General features: G+C 42.5%; 1 protein-coding gene across 2 annotated transcripts in view; it reads right to left on the bottom strand.

Annotated features, from left to right (window-relative positions):
- Positions 1-25,661, bottom strand: part of ARID3B (AT-rich interaction domain 3B) — an 84,468-nt gene that overhangs the window by 21,969 nt on the left and 36,838 nt on the right. For both annotated transcript variants that reach the window (XM_040342940.1, XM_040342941.1), the window contains exons 4-5: positions 23,294-23,366; positions 305-488 (exon numbers count right to left, since the gene is read on the bottom strand). In XM_040342940.1, the coding sequence (XP_040198874.1) occupies positions 305-488; positions 23,294-23,366 (257 nt within the window). The remainder of the gene's footprint in view (positions 1-304; positions 489-23,293; positions 23,367-25,661) is intronic.

Below are 25,661 nucleotides of genomic sequence, written 5' to 3'. Positions count from 1 at the left end.
ACCGCAAAAAGTGCTCTGGCCAGGAAGAGGGTAAATTCTTTCAGGGCTGAAGTGGTTAAAAAAAAAAAAAAATAGGATTTAGTAACACTTTAATGGATAGAATGCATTAAGGTGAAAAACCATGAGGGTTTACAACCCCTTTAAAACTGAGAAAACATAAACTTGGTTCCAATATGCAATACGAGTCATTTTATACAATAGTAGGAAACAAAAAAAGAAAAAGAACTATAAACCAAAACAAATAATGAACATTATATCAAAAAGTAATCTTCATACGAACATTATACTGGGAAAAAGTACTCACTGTGTGCGCAAGGTGAAGGCAGCGCTTGTAATGGAGGTTGGTAGGTTCAGGCCCTTTGTGATTTCCCTCCAGATTTTCTTATTGATTACCTCTACAAGCCCCCCTTTCTCAGTTACAAGCTTGTAGAGCATATAGAGGTCCAGTAACTGTTTGGCCATAATGGGAATGCGGCTGATCGGTGTGCCTGGATGAAACAAAAATTTGTATTTAAATTTTTGAAAGAAACATCTTGGAGTACAAAAAAAATAAAAAATAAAAAAAGTCAAACATATACTTCCACCATCTTTCCCTGCAAAGGTGCATCGCATAGTAGCCCATTATGTGACACTTACCTGCAGTAGAAGCCCGCGATGTCACTGTTTTCCACGCTGGCAGCGAGCGTTCATCTTCACCACTCTTCTTCCGGGGGCCGTGAACTCCGGCTCTTACTGGCCGGAGTCCCTTGACGTCACTCCTGCGCATGCGCGCGAGAGCTGCTTTTCACGGCATGACCCCGGTATAAAACTGCAAAGTGCGCCCTTTCAAGACGGCGCATGCGCTGTTGATGTAGTCACTCGGGGAAATTGCATATATCTGAGACCATGTAGGTCTCGGAGATATTGCGAGCACCTACAGGTAAGCCTTAATCTAGGCTTATCTGTAGGTGTAAATTGCCCCAGAGGGTTTACAACCACTTTAACACCGCACATAGACATAGGACGTCCACAAAGGGGATCTCCCATCCCGGGTGGATATCATATGACGTCCTGTACTTTGTGCGGTGATATCTGAATGATGCCTGCAGCTAGAGGCATCATTCAGATATTATTGTGTTCCGGGGGCGATCCTGCGCACCATAAGAACGATCATATCGGCGGTTCCGCCGCTTGATCGTTTTAATAGATGGCGGGAGGGAACACCCCCCCCCCATCCCGCCGCCATCCGGTGCTTCTCCGGGCTCTCCCGTGCCATGGGGGGCCCGGAGAAAGAATCGCCCAGCGCCGGATAGGAAGCATAGAGATGACAGGTGACCAGTCATCTCTATGACCGGAGGCCGGGACGCGATGTGATGACATCGCGGCTAGTTAGCATGAGATCGGTGAATTTTTTTTTTATGATCTCATGCTTTCCAGCCTGGAGGAGAGATGTGGGGTCTTATTGACCCCGCATCTCTCCTTAAAGAGGACCTGTCACACATTATTCCTATTACAAGGGATGTTTACATTCCTTGTAATAGGAATAAAAGTGATAAAAAAAAAAAAAAGTAAAAAAAAAAGTGTAAAAAATAAAAAAATTAAAACGCCCCTGTCCCCGGTAGCTCGCGCTCAGAAGCGAACTTACACGCAAGTCCCACCCGCGTATGTAAACGTCGTTCAAATGTGAGGTATCGCTGCATGCGTTAGAACGTGTGCAACAATTCTAGCACTAGACCTCCTCTAACTCTAAACTGGTAACCTGTACATTCTTTCAAAGCGTTGCCTATGGAGATTTTTAAGTAACGAAGTTTAGCGCCATTTCATGTGTGCGCAATTTTAAAGCGAGACATGCTAGGTATCTAATTACTCGGCGTAACATCTTTCATATTTTACAAAAAAATTGTGCTAACTCCACTGTTTTGTTATTTTTTATTAATGAAATCATTAAAAAAAAAAAAAAAAAAAAAAGGAGTTTGAAAATTATTGCGCAAATACCGTGCAAGATAAAAAGTTGCAATCACCGCCATTTTATTCCATAGGGTTTTCAAGTCGAATCGTGACACCTTCCGATTGAGACGGGACGCTAGAAGGTCCACGTCTGGAGTGCCCCATTTTTGGCACAGACTCTGAAACACCTCCGGGTGTAGTGACCATTCTCCTTGGTCTAGCCTTTGGTGACTTAGATAGCCGGCTTGCCAATTCAGCACCCAAGGAATGTACACCACCGACAGAGCTGGAACGTAGCTTTCGGCCCACCGGAGGATGTGCGCGACTTCAGTCGCTACAGTCGAGTTTTGTGTGCCCCCCTGATGATTGACGTATGCCACAGCCGTGGTGTTGTCAGACTGGATTCTGATCAGTTGACCTTGCAGACCCAGAGACCACTTGGAGAGACACAACTTGATCGCTCGGAGCTCCAGTACATTGATTGGAAGGCGGGACACCTCCTGAGTCCAGCGCCCCTGGGCTGACTGGACACCCCAGACACCCCCCCCGCCGGAGAGGCTGGCATCCGTTGTGATCACTGTCCAGTGACACAACAAACGATTTCCCGGTCCGGAGTACCGGAGATGTCAGCCACCACACTAGGGAGGACTTGGTCAGTCGACTCGCCTGAATCTGATAATCCAGAGACGAAGGAAGTTTGTTCCAACGTGACAGAATCTTTCTGTAACACTCGAGTGTGGAATTGGGCATACGGAACTGCCTCGAAAGAGGCCACCATCAGACCCAGCACTCTCATGGAAAAGCGAATTGACGCCCATTTCTGGGTCGCCAACCGCTGCACCACAGATTGCAGAGTCTGCAGTTTTTCCGCTGGGAGGAAAACTCTCGCCTCCGAGGAATCCAGGACCAAACCCAGATATTCCAGCTGCTGAGACGGTACCAGTACTGACTTCTGGATATTCAGCAGCCAACCGAATTCTCGGAAAGTCCGACAGGTGATAGACACTTCCTCTTCTAATTCTGAGCTTGAGGATACTCTCAGAAGGTCGTCCAGGTATCCCACGATAGCGATCCCACGCTGCCGCAGCAGGACCAGATTTTTTGCACTTTGACAAAGCAATTGAGGGCCTTGAGGTCCAGGATTGGATGGACTCCCTCCTTCTTGGGGACTACAAACCGATTGGAGTAAAACCCCTGAAACCGTTCCATTGAGGGAAACGGCACAATCACTCCCCTGACCAGCAGATCCTGGACAGCCCCTGACAGATCCTTTAGGGCAGGGGTCTCAAACTGGCGGCCTTCCAGCTGTTGCGAAACTACAAGTCCCATCATGCCTCTGCCTGTGGGAGTCATCCTTGTAACTGTCAGCCTTGCAATGCCTCATGGGACTTGTAGTTTTGTAACAGCTGGAGGGCCGCCAGTTTGAGACCCCTGCTTTAGGGGATCCAGAGGAAAAAAAATCTGTTTGGTGGACAAGAGAGAAACCATCTTGTACCTCCAGGACTGCCGTCATAGCATCCAACTAGGCCGCAGGGGCACCAAGGGTTAACTCTGGCATGGTTTGGGTAGAAGCCTCAAATGAGGGCCCTTGTGGTTCAGACTCCATGCTGTCCCACCTAAAAATGCCACCTTAGTACTGCAGACAAAAAACGGGACCCACCAGTCACCCTCCCAGCTGTTAGAGAGCAGGTGACCCCCGGGGACTCACCACCCAGAACCAGGCTGTATCACTGTGCAGAGCTGAGAGTGCTGCCTGTGCCGTGTCGTTCCCTCAGGAAGAAAAAACTGCAGTGTTGCCGCGGTTATTCCAGACACTAGAGGCCAAAACATTTCTAAGATGGCCGCCCACAAGCAGAAAAACAGCATGTAAGCTACAAGAAAATGGCCGCCGACATATAGAGCCGCGACTCCTGCAAAATGGCAGCCGTACACATGTAAAACACACAGTGAAACACAGCAGACACTGTCACAGCACCTCATAATAAAAAACAAAACGGTACCCCACAGCAGCACAGCCCCCCCCCCAGGTGGACCCCCACCCAGAACGGGGAAGGAGGGAGAGGAAAGGGAGAGAGGAAAGCAGGGCGGACCCTCAGTCGACCTCCCAGGAATGCACCAGCCGAAAACACCCTGCCGAGGCAAGGGGATACTACTTACCCATCCTGCAACCACCGGCTAGAGGCATTCCAGACAGAACCAACGTCCGCTTGCGGCATGGCTGTCGGCCCGGCACACTGTGACACAGCCATAGAGACCGGTCATATGTGTGCCCTGGAACATGTAATTCACCGGCCGCTCCTGGAGCAACGGGACATGTCGTGGACCGCCACGCTAAGGACCGGCACGCGCTCGATGGCCGAACATGGGTACAAGATCCAGCCTGTCACCCAGTCAGCAGTTGATAGCAGATCCCAGGATCCAAAAATGCAGGAACAAAATCAAATAAAGCGAAAAAAATGCAAAAAATCTCCAGAGCACATGGGCTCCAGAAAGGCCATGTCCTCTCCTGACGCTAGGCAGATTAAAACTGAGGCTGGATGTTCCAGAGAGCGGGATGTACCCAGGGGACACGCCCCCTGGAAGGTGCTGTACTGAGAAGTGTTAACACTTAAAGTGCTGTTTTTTTCTGCCTAGTCTCTCCTAGAAGGTATATAACCCTAAGGTCAATGCTGCTGTGTCCGTCCATGAACGGAAGAGAAATAGGAGTGGTTATCCTGGGAATGAACCAAAGGCATTTATTGAATAGGATCTGGTGAGTGGCCATTTTTAACGGTGATGGGACAATCACGGAAGTGGTGAATCCATGTTGCTTTTGAATACCCACGCAGGGGGAATATTTATTGTCTAGCCTCTAGGAGCACTTGGTTATCACATTTGGACTTTTACACTAAAGGGAAAAGGATTCATATAGGAATTCTCCCCCACATATTTATCTTCTAATATTTTTCATTATATATATTTTTTGTGACACGATATTATCTGTGAACCCGCAGCAGGGTAGTGCACGTTTTTGTAAAGAGCACTATCTGGATATATTAACATGTGCATGGTATATTTATGTGTTTTTTCATACATAGTCCTTTAAAACAATATTTGTATATGGACACTTGGTACACCTCTATATACACACATTTTTGGGTGGATTGTCATTTAATAGTAAACTTGTGGTGGAATAGCACAAGGTGATATTTATAGGTGTTAATAACCGTAATTATTGCACATGATTAGGTGGATGTAGGTCACCCACCAGGGTAGCGCAATCCATATATTATATCAATTACACTTTGGGCGAGCCAACAGAGTGACTTGCACATTTTTTTGATTGCAGCAGGCCATCCAACATAGAACAAATGTGTTTTTTCCATTTGCACCAGTAACATCCGTTCCATTTAATGTGCAAATGTTAATTGGAGATTTAACAGGGCTTCTGCTCCTCATGCCTTTGGGCAAAAGGGTGAGCAGTGAGATGGGAAGATGCGCAGCTGCTATGGCCAGAATTAACATGAAGCTGTAACACTGACCTGCATCAATGCACAGGTTCACTTTAAAAGCATTTTATTCCTGCGTTTTCCACATATAGGTTAAACACAGTAGTAGCAGTTTACCACTCACCTCCCTGTAAGTGCATGGGTCACTTCAGAACCCCTCACTGAAAATGCAATCTCTAGGTAGCTTATTCCATAAAAATAATTCAGGACAGTAGATTGGCTCTAGTGTTAAATGTAACACACAAACACACACACACACACACACACACACACACACGGCAGTGCAAGAACTCTGTATAAGAAAATTGTGACAGACCTTACCTTTAGCTTGATAATTCACTCATCACAGATTAGCAAGGGGGTGCAGAATTTCCTTGTAAAATAACATTCATCAAGTGCATATTGCACAGGCTTATGTATGCCACCCCAACAACATTGCTCGGCACACTAATAGTGACCTGAAACGGAATGTCTTGCACCTTACAGTTCCCACTATTTCAAAGCTAGCTTTACTTTTTTCAAAGCTTTAGTTTTAAGCCTTAGTTTACAAAAAAAAATAAAAAATAAAAATCACCATAAGGGACATTACCACAGTGTCATGTGTCCCTTGTAAAGAGAAAACAAGAACAGGCGGCCTCTTGAGTAAGACTGTTTAACCACTTCCCGCCCGACGGGTTTTTACGGCCAAAGCGTGGCTCTTAATTGCCGGGAGGCGATCTATATACGGCCTCCAGCCACTGGGGGGCGCGCGAGCGCTGCCGGCAGCGCGTGCGCACGCCTGCCGCGTCAGTCAGGTGCCGATGCACGTGCCTGGTGGCCGCGATGTTCGCCAGGCACCCGCGATCAGCAGTCACAGAGACAGGGACGTGGAGCTCTGTGTGTAAACACAGAGCTCCACGTCCTGTCAGGGAGAGGAGACCGATGGTGTGTCCCTTGTACATAGGGACAACCATCGGTCACCTCCCCCAGTCAGTTCCCTCCACACACAGTAAGAATCACCTAGCAGGGCACACATTAACCTCTTCCTCGCCCCCTAGTGTTAACCCCTTTCCTGCCAGTCACATTTATACAGTAATCAGTGCATATTTATAGCACTGCTTGCTGTATTAATGTGAATGGTCCCAAAAATGTGTCAAAAGTGTCCGATGTGTCCGCCGCAAATATCGCAGTCCTGACAAGAATTGCAGATCGCCGCCATTACTAGTGAAAAAAAAATGTCAATTCTATCCCCTATTTTGTAGGCGCTATAAAATTAGCGCAAACCAATCACTATACGCTTATTGCGATTTTTATTTTTACCAGAAATATGTAGAAGAATATTTTTTTTTCAAAATTGTTGCTCTATTTTTGTTTATAGCGCAAAAAATAAAAAACGCAGAGATGATCAAATACCACCAAAAGAAAGTTCTATTTGTGGGGGAAAAAAAAGGACGTCAATTTTGTTTGGGAGCCACGTCGCGCAATTGTCATTCAAAAGTGCTGAAAGCTGAAATTTCGCCTGGGCAGGAAGAGGGTATATGTGCCCAGTAAGCAAGTGGTTAAAATGTAATCAACAAGTGCATTAAAAACTCACATAGTAGCATCTTTAGACAGGCACAGTGAAGTCCAGCGTACTTAATCTCCGTCTCGGCTGTAAGCAATGTTTTTCACTCTGTTCCTCCATGTGCGGCCGGCATCCTGCCCAGCAGGGATCTTCCGGTATTCAGGTGGGATCCAAAGCAAGGCTTGGAACACAGCTAGTTGGTCACAGAGAGGGCTGGAACGCAGTGTACGACGGGATGACGTCACGGCTTGTTGATTGAATTAAAAACAGTCTTACTCAAGAGGGGCCTGTTCTTGTTTTCTCTTTACGTGTTTGGAGTGACTTCAGCTCCCTTTGCAAGGCTGCCCTGTCATCTTAGACTGCTGTTCTCACACAGAGCCAACCAAGCTCAAAAGTTGTATGGACTCACATTGCATTTTTATATACTACAACCTGCGCCACTATCCATCACATTTTTTATATGTCCCTTGTGCTGATGTCTCCTGGTTTAGTAGAAATATTCCTCCTACAAGAGGAAGCAGAGGTCCACCTCCATTCATAGATCGTATTTTATTCACAGAAGTGATAGTACAGCTTCTATGGAGGACTTGACCAGTAAGTGTGGGCATAGTCCAGCTATGTGTATGTCATAGTTCCAGTTATACGGCGGCAGGTCGGCTCGGCTGGGCAAAATCACGTAGCTATATGTCACTTTGCATTGCAGCCATTAGGGGCGCGTGCCCCTGGTGCTGACGCGCGTGCCCGACGGGCGCGATCACCGCCAGGCACCCGCGATCGCTCGGTACAGTCAGGGGGATAAATGACTGCTTGTCTGTTCATACAATGTATGAACAGCGATCAGTCATTTCCCCTAGTCAGTCCCACCCTTCAGTTAGAACACACCTAGGGAACATAATTAACCCCTTCCTCGCCCCCTAGTGTTAACCCCTTCCCTGCCAGTGGCATTTTTACAGTAATCAATGCATTTTTATAGCACCGATCGCTATAAAAATGCCAATGGTCCCAAAAATGTGTCAAAAGTGTCCGACATAAGGTCGCAGTACCGATAAAAATCGCAGATCGCCGCCAATACTAGTAAAAAAAATAAAATATTTATAAAAATGCCATTAAACTATCCCCTATTTTGTAGACGCTATAATTTTTGCGCAAACCAAACGCTTATTGCAATTTTTTTTTTTTAAGAAAAATATGTAGAATACGTATCGGCCTAAACTGAGGAAAAAAATGTTTTTTTAAATATTTTTTGGGTGATATTTATTACAGCAAAAAGTAAAAAAATGTAATTTTTTTTTCTAAATTGTCGCTCTATTTTTGTTTTTTAGAGCAAAAAAAAAAGCAGAGGTGATCAAGTACCACAAAAAGAAAGCTCTATTTGTTGAAAAAAAAAAACACCAATTTTGTTTGGGAGCCACGTCGCACGACCGCGCAATTGTCAGTTAAAAACGACGCCGTGCCGAATGGCAAAAAGTGGCCCGGTCGTTGACCAGCAAAATGGTCCGGGGCTGAAGTGGTTAAAGCGGTGAGGGACTAGAATCAGAGGAGAAAGATTTCAACTAAACCAGGAGACAGCAGCACAGGGCACACATCACATGAATAGCAAGAAATGTCCTGCTAATTTTTAGACTTTAAAATATTCAAATATTTCATTGAATTTGAATAAAAAAAAAAAAGTTTACTTTTAGTTCTGAAAAAAATATAAAACCACTATATATTCACTTTAAAGATTATGTGATCACTGTAAAATGCTTTGTACTCTTGTACAATACCACTTCCCTCCACCACTGACCAAAGGCTGGACAAATGGGTGTATGGCCTTGTAAAAGAAAAACTTCAGATCTGCTGAACTGAATAAGGACATATCCTTGGGTCTATAAATTACCAACTATATCCAGAGACATTCCATACAATGAATCGACCTAACCAAACATAATGTCAACCAAGCACAGAATCACTCTGCAAATTCTTGCCTGCTCCATGTAGCCATCTAAAAATACGTTTGCTTATTGCCTAGCCTTAAACGTATATACTGACATCTGTCACAAAGAAGACACTTGCAAATTCCCATTCATTTTATTGGTATCTGCAGCTATCACATTCTATGAACCCCAGAAGTCCCTTGTGTAAGGAAGCCATCTGACCCCAATGGCACTAATCATGGGGAGTGTCCTATGACAGTCATCCATCACAAAGGTGACAGCATCCAAATCCTGTAGCCAAAATGGGAGGGCTAACAGAGTTTCATGGACTGCCTTCTGTCTTCTCTGTCCCTCATTATTTTCAGACGTGGGGCTGGTGGGGGAAGGGAGGGTGTGTGACAATCACAGCTGTGGCTTGGCGTCACTAGGTATATTCAGCTTGCTGCTGTCTGTGTACTTTGTACTGTACACTCATATATGACAAGCACTGAGGGTATTAATTAAGGTAGTAAACAAGGTTCAACTGTTATATTAAACACGCACACATACCCCTCTCCTTTGGACACCATAACTTATGTAAGCGTTTGTGCTGATGGAATGTCAAGGCTCAGCATACTTAAAGCATTGTGTGCTCTTACAATAATATCAGACAGGAAATAGGACAGATTTATTACAATACCAGCATACCTGCATAATAATAGCAGCATACCATTGCACTAAAAACAGTAAGGGAATTTATTGATGGTTTCAGACGGCAAAACACTGAATTAAATGGATATGTTGATGTGAATACTGTCACATTTGCCCTGCACTGTAAACATGAAAGCATACTGCTCCAACCATAAGATTTGATCAGTGGATAAAAGCATCAGAGTCTAAGACAGAAAAACATCAAAGAGCAAAATAAGCAACTTCCTTAATGCACAAGTCGTTTAATTAGGCAATCTGCAACCTATGTGCTGAACAAAATTACTGTCATCTTTTTTCTGAAAGTCTTGCCCAAAGTATTATACTGCATGGCAAAGGAAATAAAATCAAGATGACGACATGCACCCATGAAACATTTAAAGAAAATCTATGTTGTGGGGAATACAGAGTATGCCATCCTTCTGAAAATGTTATATATTAGGCAGCCCTTGGTATCAACGACCAGAAACCGCTAGCAAATTTGCAGGAAGTCAGAGCCACTGATCGGAATACTTTGAATACCTGCTCTGAGTCAGCGATTAAAGTGACTGTAAAGGCTCAAGTTTTTATTTTCTATAAAAATAAAAAACACGTCATGCTTGCCTGCCCTGTGCAGTGTTTTTTTTTTATTTTCTTTGTGTCGACAGCAACTGAAGATAATAGATGGATTAATAGTCAGTCTGTGATAAAAAGGTTGCGCTAATTGTATATTAATTATTTAAGGCATTTTAAAAGTGGCCCTGCTGGCTTGACAAAGGAGGCGATCGGAAAATTGTCAAAACATCTGCAGATAATCAGCTGCAGGCCCTGTTTGGATGTTCTGACAGCTGCTGCAAGTGGTTTCAGAGTATAATATAATACAGCCCGGCAGGGGAGATTCGTCCATCTGACATTTGTGTGGATGGGGGAATCTGATAGACTTCTCTTGTTTGCCCTGCAGGCTGAACAAAATCTAGTGTATGGCCAGCTAATCTTGTCTATTTAGTTTTGCAGATAGTTTAAAATGGTTGTAAAATTCTCTGTGAATCAGTCCTCCCAATACTTACCTGAGCCCCCTTCTCTATCCAGCGATGTCCACGAGTGGCTCGGCCATCTGGGACGCTCCCTCCTGATTGACTGGAACACAGCAGCTGCACCATTGGCTCCCGCTGTCGTCAAAGTCAGTTGGCCAATCAGCATATAGAGGGGGTGGGGCAGAACCGTAGCTCCGTGTCTGAATGGACACAGGGAGCTGTGGCTCAGCTCGGGTGCCCCCATAGCAAGCTGCCTGCTGTGGGGGCACTCAACAGGATGTAGGGGCCAGTAGAGCCGAGGAGGGACCCGAGAAGAGGATGATCAGGGCTGCTCTGTGCAAAACTATTGCACAGAGCAGGCAAGTACACCATTTTTTTTATTATTGAAATAAAAGGTTTAATGTTACTTTAAGCAAAACTTTTTTTCCCACCACAGATTTGCACTAAAGCAATGTACATGCACTGCAGGGTATCACAGTACACTACAGTCTGTTGTGGTGTGATGGATTACAAATAGTAAATATTTTCATATGCAACTAGTATAGGTAGTTAAATTAATATTCATATGGCCATCCTGCAATCCCTCGTATTGTAGACTTCAGACTGATTCCTAGGCCTGCGCCTCCCAAACAAAGATGACGCCATCAGTCTGCTGCTGGCCCCCTTCATCACCAACGGTCTGGCAGCAGGAGGTGCCCAAGCAATAAAGCAGAACAGCAACAGAGTGACCAACTAAGCTGTCTGGAAGGGCTGAGCAAATTCCAGGACTAGCTTGGCAAAGTTACAATTATTTTGGCAGATAAAAAAGCTTATATGTATTTCAACTGTGTAATTATCTGCTTGTTTGGATCTGTAACAAATATACAAACCTGTAGTCTGACATATTTGCATAAGGGACACAATGTAATGAAGAAAGAAGATAAATCTGACAACCAGGAAACTCATTTGCAGAATGAAAAGTAACCATGAAGATAGGCTCCATGTCTTCAAGTTTTTTTTTAGTATTTCTTCCAGATACATGCAAGTAAATGTCTTGTTACCAATATGAGAAAAAAAATATTCAAACTCGACATTCCACTAAATCAGGAAAGGTTTTTTCTGAAGGCACATGAAACTTCAAGATAAAAAAAAAAAACTTTAGGCCAACTTTGTTAATATAAGCTGTACATTTATGACGAGCTTTGGAAACAAAACGCATAGAATCAGATGAATCTGTTGGAGGACTGCTCTAAGATCATGGGGATGTGACGTTTCTTTGTCTCCGATACACCCATAGCAACAGGATGAGTGGTGTTCATAAGAAGGACCTGAATCCACACATTCAAGTTTCAAATTTCCTCCAAATAAAATCTACATAAAGAAAGCATGCCTGCTACTACTCCACCACCGGTGTTTCATGATAGACTCCTTTCAATTCCCAGGAAGGAAATCAGACTTCAGATGCATATCACACCAAACAGGAGCTAATGGCTTCATTAATCAAATTCAAACAACAGATTCCACCCCCTACCAACAATTCACCCACTCCTGTCTGCTTCCCACTGGTATTTCTCCCATCCCCCAGCACAAACAGCTTCCTCAATAAACGATAGTGACAGGTTCTCCAAAGCTTATCAGATTTCAAGATCTGGAAAACAGGGAGGGGTCCTGGCAGCAGTGTCCAGCAAGCAAAACAGAATTTAGAGTTCAATAAGAGCCAGACACTCACTTTGTGACTTAAAGGTTGTGCCATGCAAGAAGCAATCATCATCAGTGCATCATAGCTATTAGATTTTAATTGATCATAGCCAAACCTGTAGAAAAGCACTCATTGGTTGCTTATTCCAAACATACTGCACTGCTGCCTTGTTAAATAAGGAGGAGTTATGAAATAAGAGCACAGCTTGCAAAAAGGGTAAAACGTGGCATTCCCCCCCCCCCTCCCCCCTAAAAATTAACACCCATGTCCTAAAAGCTACAAAAGCAACCACAAGTTGAGAAAAGTTGCTGTGGGTGTTATTTGCTTTATCCTTATAACAGTTATACCAAATGAGAGATCACTAAGAAAAAGGTCACACACACTACATTTAAGGAATACTACAGACACCCTTATCATTAGTCACAGACAGTCAATGTATTTGCATCTGAAAATTTCACTGAATAAATCAAGTACGAAAACAAGTAGGTAACAATGGTTTAAAGAACACAAGATGTTTTAATGAAAGGAAAACACTCAGGCTATGTCTGCATGGCATATCCTGCCATAAAAACCTACATCTATTATGCATTCCATAGGTTGCGCCAAACTACGCATTCCGCTGTGGGACACACAAAGCTAGACCTGCAGAAGGCGGCCCATTTACTAAAAGGGTTTGAGAACATTCATACAAAAAATGTGTTGATATTCACTTAATTTATGCAAACATGTAAAAAAACAAATTCATAATCACTTTAAATACCCAATCATATGCAGATGCTGTTCACATGATAAAATGAATGAATATTTATGATGCAACGAGTAAGGCTCGATTCACACCTATGCATGTTGCTTTTGAGCGTTTTTGCAGTGCTTTTTGCATAGACACGCGATTTTACTGTGATTTGCGGTTTTATAAATTTTTTATTTAGCCACCAATTTATAAATTGTTTTACATTTCCTATAACAACCAGCTATAAACAGGCTTAAAAAAAAAAAAACGCAAACCGCGGTACTTGCGTTTTAGATGCGGGTGAACATGTTCCGTAGGAAACCATGTTAAAAAATTTCCCTGCATTTCTAGAAAACGCATCAAAAAACGCATTAGTGTCAATGGAGCCTAAATCAGCTTGTACAAGTCGAGATAGTATTATCTTGGAGGGTTAAAATAAATAAATGTTTTGCTCTTGCAGTCTTTGAGACCATTGGAGGAGCAAAAATCTTTATTTTCTTTCTTGTCCATTGAGGCCTCACGCACACAGGGCGTTTTTAGCAGACTTATTTTTTTGCAGCTTAACCACTTCCCATCCGGGCCAATTCTGGCACTTCGCTCCTACATGTAAAAATCATATTTTTTTGGCTAGGAAATTACATAGAACCCCAAAACATTATGTATGTTTTTTAACAAAGGCCCTAGAGAATACAATGGCGGTCATTGCAACTTTTTATCTCACACAGTATTTGCGCAGCAATTTTTCAAACACATTTTGCCAAAAAAAAAAAAAAAAAACACACACATTAAAGCGGTGTTTCACCCTAAAAAACAAGTTTCTAGCATTCCATCAAGCATACTAGCGCGAGCTACAGTATGCCTTACTTTTTTTTTTTTGCACCGTACTCACAGTTTAATCCTGTAGTGAAGTTTCAGACTCCCCGCGGGGAATGGGCGTTCCTATGCAGAGAGAAGATGATTGACGGCCGGCTATGGCGCGTCACGCTTCCCGAAGATTGCCGAAATAGGACTTGCCTCTTCACAGCGCTATACGGCGCCTGCGCACAGACATCGGAGCTGACTGCGCAGGCGCCGTGAAGAGGCAAGTCCTATTTCGGCTATCTTAGGGAAGCGTGACACGCCATAGCCGGCTGTCAATCATCTTCCCTCTGCATAGGAACGCCCATTCCCCGCGGGGAGTCTGAAACTTCACTACGGCAGTAAACTGAGTACGGCGCCAAAAAATAATATAAAGGCGTACTGTAGATCGCGCTAGTATGCTTGATGGCATGCTAGAAAAAAAAATGTTTTTTTAGGGTGAACCCCCGCTTTAAAGTTATCTTAGTATTTTTGCATAATGTGAAAGATGTTACGCCAAGTAAATGGATACCTGATCCTCTTTACAGTGAGATATGGGGTCAATAAGATCTCACCTCTAGGCAGGAAAGCCTGAAATAAGTGTAAAAAAAAAAAAAAAAAACACGATCTCGGCTTCCCACCTGAGGCGGCGCAATTTGTTTGAATGCAGAGGCCGGGCGTATCATAATATAGCATCTGGCCTCCGACAATCATAGAGACTCTGGCGACCATCTGGTCCACCGGGAATCTCTATGGTCAACATCCAGTGCCGGCGGATCCGTTCTACGACTCATCGATTGCAGCGGTGAGTCGGACACATTGATATGAATAGAAGTCGCACCACAAGTCAAATTCATAATGAGGCAGCTTGGGGATCTTGCCAAATGAAAAAGAAAATTGGAGTGGGCTCCCCCGCCCCCACAGAGGTCATCACAGAGGATCAACCTGCAAGAAGTACCCCCTGCCAAAATAGACAGCAGTGGGAAGACAACCACCCTATACTGCCAAAGCAACATCGGGATAAACAGACTCCATAATGACTATAACCAAAGAAAACTCTGCATAAAGAAAACTGGGCAGCTGTGCTCAGTATTTACCAGAATACAACAAATACAAATTGAATAAAAAATTGGTTGAGCTATCCCTTTAAAAATATATCAAGTGACAAACAAATTCATGAGAAACCACAGCAAATTTGCATCTAAATATTCAAAGTGTATGTTAAAATAACTGCAAAATAGTATACAAAATGTAATAAATACATCAGATGCACAATCTCCTTAGATATATTTAAGGGTTCATGCACAGGTATACTTTTGTAATGAATACAATCGTGCAAATTATATAAAGTGCAATAAAAAAAAAAAAAGTCCACATATCATGCAAATAAGCTGTGAGAACACTCCACAAATGTACCACCTGACTGCACACCAGCTCCTTCCCAGATTCAAATGACCTCCAAAACATGGAGGTCCTAAGCGTTTAATAGACAAAAAAAAAAAAAAGCTATGCCTCAAGGATTATGTCCCCTGGACCTTAAAAAGTACCTTCAGAGATGCAGATCAAATTTAAATATTGCATGGACAATCTAAGGCACATAGGCGGAAACAAATTGGATAATGTGATACCATTAGGCTTCATTTCCACTGGCGTTTTTACAGCCACTTTTCTGAGCGTTTTTTACAGCTTAAAAAACGCCTGTCCATGTTATTCTATGGCATCATGCCCACATAGGCGTTTTTGAGCTGTAAAAAAAACGCAGGACCAGGGCGTTCTGAAGCTGCAGAGTAGAGCTGTAAAAACGCCAGACGTTAAAAAACGCTCAAAAATACAAAATAAACATGGACAGGCGTTTTTAAGCTGTAAAAAAGGCTAACACAAGTGGCCAGTGGAAATGAAGCCTTAAAGTCGCCAGTTTATTAAAAGCAACAAATGGATACTCAAAACATTATAGCAAACAGCACAAGCCAGGCCATAGACTACGATTGCATGCCAGAAATTTGAACGCTTCCCCCATCAACAGACCGTGCAGACAGGGAAATCCCTCCTGTGTAGACACTGTATTCTCCCAGCGGAACCCGTTAGGAGAAGACAATGATTGCTAGTGGCTAGAGCAGCAATGACAGTTGGCAGTGTCACTAGAACCTGATAAAGGCAAACAATGCATGGCCTTTTTACCTGATCAAGAACATGGGACATTAGCCAGAAAGCCAAGACTCATCACCTAATTAGGGAAAGAGCAGGGAAGATATTTTGAAAAAAAAACTTCCCATAGAGACTGCAAATCAACTACAGGAGGAGGCTTTAACTCCAAATAATCCGAACTCATTAGGATCCTTGGGACATGTGCCATGTGTTTAGAGAAGGGTGAGCCATCAACTGACAACCTAAGTGAACACCAAGCCCTCCAGTGATTTTTTTTCTTCTAGCTGTGCAGCAGATAAGCACACCCAAAAGGCACGAACCTACAAGATAAAGAGGTCTGGAAGGCAAAACTCTTATGGCGGTGGGACATCCCCTCTCGCTGCTTGCGACAGCCTCATCTGTTGTTATTAAAATAAAGCCAACCGTCCGCTCTAAACCGGGGTGATGCAAGCAGCTGCATGCCTGCCTTCAAGCAATATCAGTAAAAATCGGTCAGTATTTTGACCGATACTTTGAAAAAAAGTGAATATCGGCCGCACCGATAATCGGTTGATCCCTAAAGTAAACCCATCCATAAAACATTAATTTCCGACACCTGACGGAAAAGTAACACTCCCATTGGTTGTGCTCTTAACCAAATTGTCAAACCATCCAATGGCTGGTGTCATAACATGTGCAGCATCGTGGCAGTTGTAGATTAAACAAAGGCAAAGATGTCAGCTTCCTTGGCTGAAAAGGATAGCCCGTGAAGACAAGTGGTTAAATCAAGCTTGATGCTGGCTTTAAGAGCCGACGAATTACTTGGATTAAAAAAGAGGCTCTGGTGATAAGTGATGGGCTCTTCAGGAGAAAGACCCTTTTACACTAGGTTCACACTTGTGCAGGTGGTTCCAGCTGCGACTCCGCACTTACAACCACCTGTACAGTAAAACACAGAAGATGCATACAGGTGCTAATAGCATGCCACACGTGCTGGAAAATGCACCCCACTCACGGTCTGTGTAGGCTCAGGCTGCGGTTCCAGAAATGGTGCAGGGACATTTTCCCTGAATTTCAGGTGGCACAGTAGCCCATTCAAAAGAATGGGCTGCCATGTTCACGCAAAACTCAGCTCACCGAGTTACATAGGTGTGAACCTAGGCTTAAAAAGGAAGGTCACGAGGAGTCCTACAATGGTAATGAAAGAAAAAAGCATTAGGGCAGACATAAGGTTCATTGCCGTCAACTACCACCAGTCCCCTTGAAGGACATCAAAAGGGCAAGGACTCCGCTAGGGGAGGAAGCATTGGAAACTGGTCCCAACAGATTAGCTCAGTAGGTCCAGCTGGTGAGAGGGAATACTGAAGATCAGCATTATCCAAGCATACAGAAATTCCCAGAGGAGCAGAGGGAGTCTTTAATTTTTAGGTGGGCCCAGAACCTTTCAGGTGTTTTCAGTCCACATAGAGGAAGTCCTCAAACAGCGGGTGCAGCAACAGAAGCTCTATAACAGCAAGCTGATTAGCACTGCATCAACAGTGGTTGAAACAACCTTTTGTATATCTGAGTTCACTGAAGGAGCCTGGGGTGATCCAAGGTCTAAAAAAAGGCAGAGGACAATATTTCCTAAACAGAGCACCTTGAAAAAAATATTTTTTTAAAGCCAACTAGTAAGTCATATTACAAGGTGTGACATAGATTACCGGAATGTACTGTAAATTAATTAAAAAATAAAAAATGTTTGTGCAGGAGCATTATCAGATCAGAGGTCCGGTCTTTTCCTCCAAACAGATTCCCATAACCCTTTCAGAATTTCCAAGTAATATTAGTTGACTGTTGTACGAATTCTATGAACTCCGTGAACTATGCCCTTGTGATAAAAACATCAGCATGACCGTACGAGGGCTCGCACTCTGGCCACATTTGCATCCGCCCTTTGCGTTTTTAGCTGCCCACTTCCTGCGCCATCGTAGACCTCTTCCCGCCCCTCCTTGAACCACCTATGCCAATAAAAAACACTTGATTTCTTCATAGAATGTTCACCATAAGCCAGTTGTAATAGAGTAGGGCTGCAACTAACTATTATTTTCATAATCAATTAGTTGGCCAGTTATTGTTTCGATTAATCGGATAATAGCCTTTTAAAAAAAAAAATTACATTTTTTGGGTCAATTTGTTGTTGGGCAGATTATAAAACACAAATTGCCACAAAAACACATTACATGCTTTTCTGCAGCTTCTCCATTGAAGTATATTTGAACCAAAAAAAACAAAATAGCATTGTTGTGTTAAAAAGTCCTTGCCCTTTCCAAATACGCAGCAGCTGAAAAAAATTCATGGATGTGAACGTGTCCCATAGGAAAACACGTAAATTAACTGTAGTGTGTTTCTGCAAAAATCACCAAAAAACAGAGGTGTGAACACAGGCCTGAGATGTTTAGTAACATAATGGGGCTTAAAATAAATAAATAAGTACAAAAAAGAGCAAATAATCGCTACTGTAAGGGGTTAATTTTTTTTACCGTGGGACAGTGAAAGTAATATTTACAGTAGCAATTAGCTTTTTTGTACTATAAAGGGCTCATTTTAGTTTTTTTAACCCCATTATGTTACTGGCCGATTAATCGATTATGAAAATTGTAATCGATTAATTTCATAATCGATTAGTTGTTTCGGCCCTATAATAGAGCTTACATTTCACTCACACGCTTGCCAACTTTCATGCAAAATTTGATGTTAATCCATTGCTCCAGATTTCTGTCACCCATTTTTCACAAACAGTGCAACGCACACACGTTACTACTTCTGATATTTTGTAAAGGCAGAGTCCACCTTTTCTGTGACCCAGATGAGTGCAGGTTAGACCATGTCTGAACGGGCTTGAATGCGGTGCGACACCCCATAGTGCTACGCTGTAGGCATTATGGGAATTAAATGGTCACGCCTCGTATACGGCTTTACATGGCACTGAGCTATCCAGGAGAGTTTACAATTGCTTTTATCCCTCAGCCTCAACAGTAATGCATTTTTAAAATGGAGCCCAATAGTAACTGTAAGGTAGCTTCAACTCGATCGGTCTTATTCGCTAAGCAAACTCTCAGAGACCAGGTCCGGTCAGAATGCATCATGGCTCTGGAAACAAATTGTTCTGCAGCAAAATATAAATATCTGAAAAAGCACCAGAATGTAAGGCCCAGCGCTCAAAAGTCACAATCCAGGCTCGCCCCCCTACATCCTTAGGTCTACTCATGATAGTCTACAGAACAGGTCACACCGGAATCTGTGCCACAGAGCTGTGGACCTGGAGAGAGTGCTCTGCGGCCAACAATGTTTAAAGGTGTGGAACATGCCAAAATGCAGGAGCACAGCACCCAGGGGTTATATGGGGGCTGACTTTTTTTTTTACTGGTCTGCCTGTGTGCAAACCTTTAAGCAGCATTATATACATTGACTGCTCCAGAATTTGTGTCCCACAATGGCCTTGAAATAAATTATCCTCAATTAACAAAATACATAAATACAGTAAAACCTTGGATTGTGAGCATAATTTGTCCCGGAAACATGTGCTTGTAATTCAAAGCACTTGTATATCAAAGCAAAATTTCCCATAAGAAATGATGGAAAATCAAATGATTCGTTCCACAAGCATTTATTCATAAGTTCTTCGGTTTATAGTCCATATAAAAAAAGATTATAGCAATGTGATAGATGTGTAACCATAAAATGTCCATCCACAAATGTATTAGAAGCAAAATCCAGCAGGAGCTACAGAGTATAAAAGACTGCTGGGGTTTTTTGCCTTCCTCTGGATCAACTGTGGGTATGGAGTTGGGTGTATAGGATTTTTTTTGTTTTTTTATTTTGGTTTTTTATTTTGTTTTTTTATTTTTTGTGGTTGAACTGGATGGACTTGTGTCTTTTTTCAACCTAACTATGTAACTATGTAACAAGAGAGGCGTCCAAGTCTAGAAATACGGTTACAGTCTTGCATATTTAGATGTGCCAATTATAATCATCAACCATGCGAGTTTCTAAATGTTGTACCTTCATTAAATGTAACTGTATTGCTACACTTAGAGACACTTCTCTTTAATACTCTTGTGACATGATGCTACATATCAAGACATCGCATGTATAGCAAGTCAAAATTTATGAAAACATTTTTCTTGTCTTGCAAAACACTCTCAAGGTTTTACTGTATATTTTAAAAGCAAACTGAACAAAAACCCATTAACCGCAAAACGTATTACCAAAAAATGAAAGCAAGACACCTGCCCATTCCCTATAGCTGTGCGACCCCGCTGTGGCTTCTCGTGTAATTAGCCAAAAAGAATGAAGTAGTACAGTAAACTTAACCAAAAATTGCCTAACATGTTTCTAAAGTGACAGTAAATAAAGCAGAGGTTCACCCAAAAAACAAGTATATAACATTACATTCAGTATACCTCAAACATGTACAGTATGCCTTTTTTTTGGGGTGTACATACAGTATTATCGGTATTTTCCTCCCGGCTTCCGGGTACTTGCTCCTCCGGTAGTGGGCGTTCCTGTGCAGTGCCGCAATGTCATCTGGGACTTCGTCCATATGATTGACGTGCCTGAGAAAATCTCCCCCCCGAGTCGGCTCTATACGGCGCCTGCGCAGTCAGCTCTACACGGCTCCTAGTCGGTGCGCAGGCGCCGTATAGAGCCGACTCGCGGTTCGGCTACTTTCGGAAAGTCGTGACGCGCCTTATCCGCAGGGGGGAGTTTTTCTTAGGCACGTTAATCATATGGACAAAGTCCCAGATGACATTGCGGCACTGCACAGGAACACCCACTCCCACGGGAGCAAGTACCCGGAAGCCGGGAGGAAAATACCGATAATACCGTATGTACACCCCCCCCCCCCCAAAAAAAAAAAAAAACGGCATACTGTACATGGTTGAGGTATACTGAATGTAATGTTATATACTTGAAAATAATGGTAACAAAGATGAATCCGCCCTTTCTGTGTTCCCACCACTGCGCTTATGAACATATAATGTTAATCAAATTGGCAAAATAGTGAAGCAGCTACTTTGAAAGAAATCACACTGTGAAAAATATATTCTAAAACCCCAAAAATGTGTGTAAAAAAATATAAGCAGCGCTGTAAACAATGTAAGATGAAATATCCGTTTACACAGGTATTCAAAAATAATGCTAATGTCCATGAACATCACCATGTGACAAAAGTGAATATGTGCACAAATTTAAAAAAATATATAAATGTCTTTAAATATTAATTAAATATAAGTCCATACAACACATCAAGTAGGTTTGTGAAAAAATAATAGCTTACAATCTTCCACCACACCCGGTGTCAGTGAATCCTCTCCCTTCAGATGCAAAACTCACCAACTCAAGTTGCCTTACACTATCGTGTTTGGCGTGTAAACGTGTACAAAAAGACCTCACTGGTAGGTATAGCAGATAATCCCAGTTCCAACCAATTCACAGCCAGAAAGCTCTGCATATAAATAAAAGTGCTCAAAATAGCGTGATACCGTAAAATCAGTTTAATACCACACTTAAATCTTCAAATATAGCACTCACATGAATCTAAAAAAATAGAGCAATACACTGCACAGCAAACACTTGTTCAGAGATGAACCAAAAACCGAGTATATTGGTCACAGCAGACCAATCAGGTGTCAACTGATGGCTCACCACCTCCCCTCTGTCTCGACATGTTTCGTCATAACAGACTTAGTCATGGGACTGATTCAATCCCATGACTAAGTCTTTTATGACGAAACATGTCGGGACGTGGCTGTGCGGCAACCATCTGAAGTAAATGTGTGACGTATCAAGGCCGGTCAAGGAAGCAGGAATCCAGGAAGGAACAGAGGGGAGGTGGTGAGCGATCAGTTGACACCTTGGGTCTGCTGTGACCAATATACTCGGTTTTCGGTTCATCTCTGAACGAGTGTTTGCTGTGCAGTGTATTGCTCTATTTTTTGAGATTCATGTGAGTGCAATATTTGAAGATTTAAGTGTGGTATTAAACTGATTTTACGGCATCACGCTATTTTAAGCACTTCTTTTATTTACACCACTGGGTGTGGTGGAAGATTGGAAGCCATTGTTATTCTTTCACAAACCTACTTGATGTGTTATATGGACTTATATTAAATTAATATTTAAAGACATGTATATATTTTTTGAAATCACATATTCACTTTTGTCACATGGTGATGTTTATGGACATTAGCATTATTTGTGAATACCTGTGAAAACGGATATTTCATCTTACATTGTTTACAGTGCTGCATATATTTTTATTACACTAATTTTTGGGGTTTTAGAATATGTTTTTCACAATGTTATATACTTGTTTTTTGGGTGAACCTCCGCTTTAAGTTGCAGGCATATTGTAGTTACCCATCTCAGAGCCCAGGCTGAGACTGCCATCAGTCCAGGCACCTGGCAGATCCAGACTTCCGAAGTCAGGGTGACAAGGTGCTTGGACTGATTCTGGAGACGTCAGCAGACTTCAGACTGCTCTCTACTGAAAACGGATGACAGGAGTGCAAGACCCGAGAAGCCCAGCTGAATGAGCCCAGGCTGGACTTTTCCTTTAATAAGATATTTATATGCTTCAACATGTCATTTTTACTAGAAAATAGATGCAATCTAAGTGGATTACAAAACAAAAATATATTAGTATTTATGATAACACGTTAACTATCCCTGTTCACACCTCTGACAATATGCAAAATGCTTTAATTATCCACTTGTTAGGGGGAGATAGAAAGAAACAAGAGAATTTAGCATGCAACAGTTAAGGGTATTTTGCATGTCACACTTATAAATGCACACACAAAAATATCGATATACATATATTTTTTTTATTCTTTGAGATAATATTGAATATTTTTGCTAGCAAATACTAGAGAATGACCAGCAGGGACAGTGAAAACAGACAGAAATGGGAGGAAAATGACCAGAGAGATCAGGGGCATGGATGGAAATGGAGAATGTTCACATAGAGAATGAGAATGTGTGTAGATAAAAATAAAAAAAGGAAGATAACAGAGGAGCGAGGACATGGATGGAAATGGAGGCTAATGATCCAGAGGAGAGAAGAGTGGGCATCAATGGAAAATGCAGTAGAAAATGACAGAGCAGGATAGCAGACATGGAAGGAAATGAAATAAACAAAGACAATAGATGAATATATTGAGTGCATTAGCTGTCCAGTAGGAAGAAAAAAAACCCTATATCTTAAAGAAGCATTTTGAAAAGACGAAAGATAAGCCAAGACAGTCAACAGATTGAAAAGAAATGGTAGAAAGTAAAGGTGCAGTGTCATAAATCACTACCTCACCTTTCTTCTGCATAAAAACAAACAGGTCATCGAGGAATTCTTTCCTCTTTGGGTCACTGTCGAGTTCATAAAGCTGCAATATAAAAAATAAAAAAAAATTAGATCAAATGTGATACACACCGAAAACTAACATGCAAACAATATCTGATCAGCCCAACTCATTAAATACATTGCAGGTACATCAAAACAAAAAAGGTGTGCAAACAAAACATTTTTTTTTAAAACAGCCACAGAGTAGAAAAGTCTGTTCCCTGCCAGCATGCCGTAAAGTACCTGTGCTCCCTGAGTGGAAGTTAGTCTCTCCGCAGATGACCAACACAACCCTTGCAGAGTTGGACCTAAAGCTCTGCAATCAGAAAAGTCATGCTCCCTGTTAATTGAAGAGCTTTACCTCTGACTCAAACCCCTCACATGAAAACTCTCTCTCTTGGTCTGAGCTCAGCATTTGATGGCTCATCCCAGCGATAGGGAAGGTAAACACTAAAAGCTGGGCCTCTCTTAGCAACCTCCTGGGAGTTTTCCCAGTCAGGCTTCATGACGTACGTAAATTGCCTACACCTATGTGGCAAGGGCATTAGGGTGCTTTCCCACTAACATGCAGCAGTTAGGCTAGTGCAAGTGCACTGTGATTTTTGCAAGAGTCACCCACCGTTTCCCATAGACTTTCATAAAAAAAAATTTGGGGTGCGCTCTCAGAAAACATGACAAAAGCGTGTGACATAACAGAAGTCTATGGGAGAGCCCAGGTAACCCGCAAAGCCGCAGGTAAACTGCGTTGCACCCACGAAGTGGCCAAACTGCAGTGCCAAACGGTCTTTAATCAATTTTAGTCAAAGCTGCATGGTTTGATTTTTATCTATATAGTCACCCAAGCAGTTTTTTGGTAAAAGGTGAATGCAAACATTATGACTAAATACAAAGCGCAAATAAAATTGACCAATGTTCACTGTGACTAAAGTTTTTTTACAGCCAAGATGTACGACGAGAGACTGTATACATCCTATGTCAAAAGCTCTTCCTCTGTGGGCTGCCATTTCTTTACAAATCGTACACATCATAGATGCGCATGCATAGCTAGCTCAGTTTAAAGAATACCAGGAGAGGATGGAATTGCTGCCAACCAGGGGAAAATGCAGCAATTACATTCCTGGGGAGGAACTTTGCAAGGTAGGTGTGCATAACAACCTGTTGTGCATATTTGGACATTATGACAAAAAGCTTCTGAAGGCGCCATACACAAACGTTTACTTTTAAGGGCTAGTGTACGTGAAATTCTTTAATCACTTAGGTCAAAATAAAATCTGTGACTTCACTTTTAATCCTCCCTTCATAATCAATGCGACAGTATGGCAAATACTTGTGTCCACTGAGCCTTAAAAACAGACCCCATGAAAACAAATGGTCTAAATACTTAAACAAAAAGGTATATAAACAAACAACTTTGCCTTCATTTCTGAAGAAGGGAGGACTGTTAATATGCACATTAGCACAACTAAATCAGATACCCAATACTTAAAGGAAAAACATTTTTTGGCCTAAAATGAATGTCTGCAAGGTAGACAGACAGAATAGTGTAATGATTCTGTTAAAAAACAACAAGTAAATACCTATTCAATTCCTTCATCTATATCACCTCCGGCTAAAAGTGCAGTTAGGGACCTTGCAGGAAATATTATTCACATCTTTGCTGCGGTCCCTCAGAAAACTGTGCTTCAACAGAAAAGCCATTAAAGCTAGTAACCACTAAACAGCTTAGTAGGCTGGTCCTTGGGACAGAAGATGTGATCTGAAAGTTTCTGTCAGGAGTCTAATCAGGTCAGAATATCACATCCACCTGGGTCAGTCCAAAAATGAAAGATCTCTAGAATGCCCTCCAATGCAGTTGGGGAAAGAGTTTTAAAGGGAGAAATAGGTGAAGATCAGGTTGTACTGATCCCACAGACAGAGAACTCCTGTAGCTGTAGACAAACTTGCCCAGTTTCTTGTTGAACCCGGAAGCCCACATCCAGCATCCACCACCTGCGACAAAGGTCCTAGATCACCGCTGGGTGTAGGGAACACTTTGCTAGGTCTAGGCGATGCCAGTTGAGGAAGTCTGCTTGCCAGTACTCCACACCTGAGATATACGCTGCAGACAAAGCTGCAATATGAGGTTCTTGCCCAGCACAAGATCCATTCTACCTCCCTTTCCGTGGCAAGACCTCTAGTTACCTTCTGACCGATTACCCCATGGCATTGGTGTTGCTAGACAGAATTCAGAAAAGATGCTCCCATTGAGATGTCCTGCATTGCAGGGACAGCCTTAAGTTGCAAAATGTTGATTGGGAGAATGACTCCTCATATCCAATCTTCCAAGATATTAGAGGGA

Source organism: Rana temporaria, chromosome 3, assembly GCF_905171775.1.
Source record: "Rana temporaria chromosome 3, aRanTem1.1, whole genome shotgun sequence".
In the NCBI taxonomy this organism is placed as follows: Eukaryota; Metazoa; Chordata; class Amphibia; order Anura; family Ranidae; genus Rana; species Rana temporaria.
The sequence above is the reverse complement of the archived record's forward strand: the minus strand, read 5'-3'. Positions and strand labels throughout refer to the sequence as shown.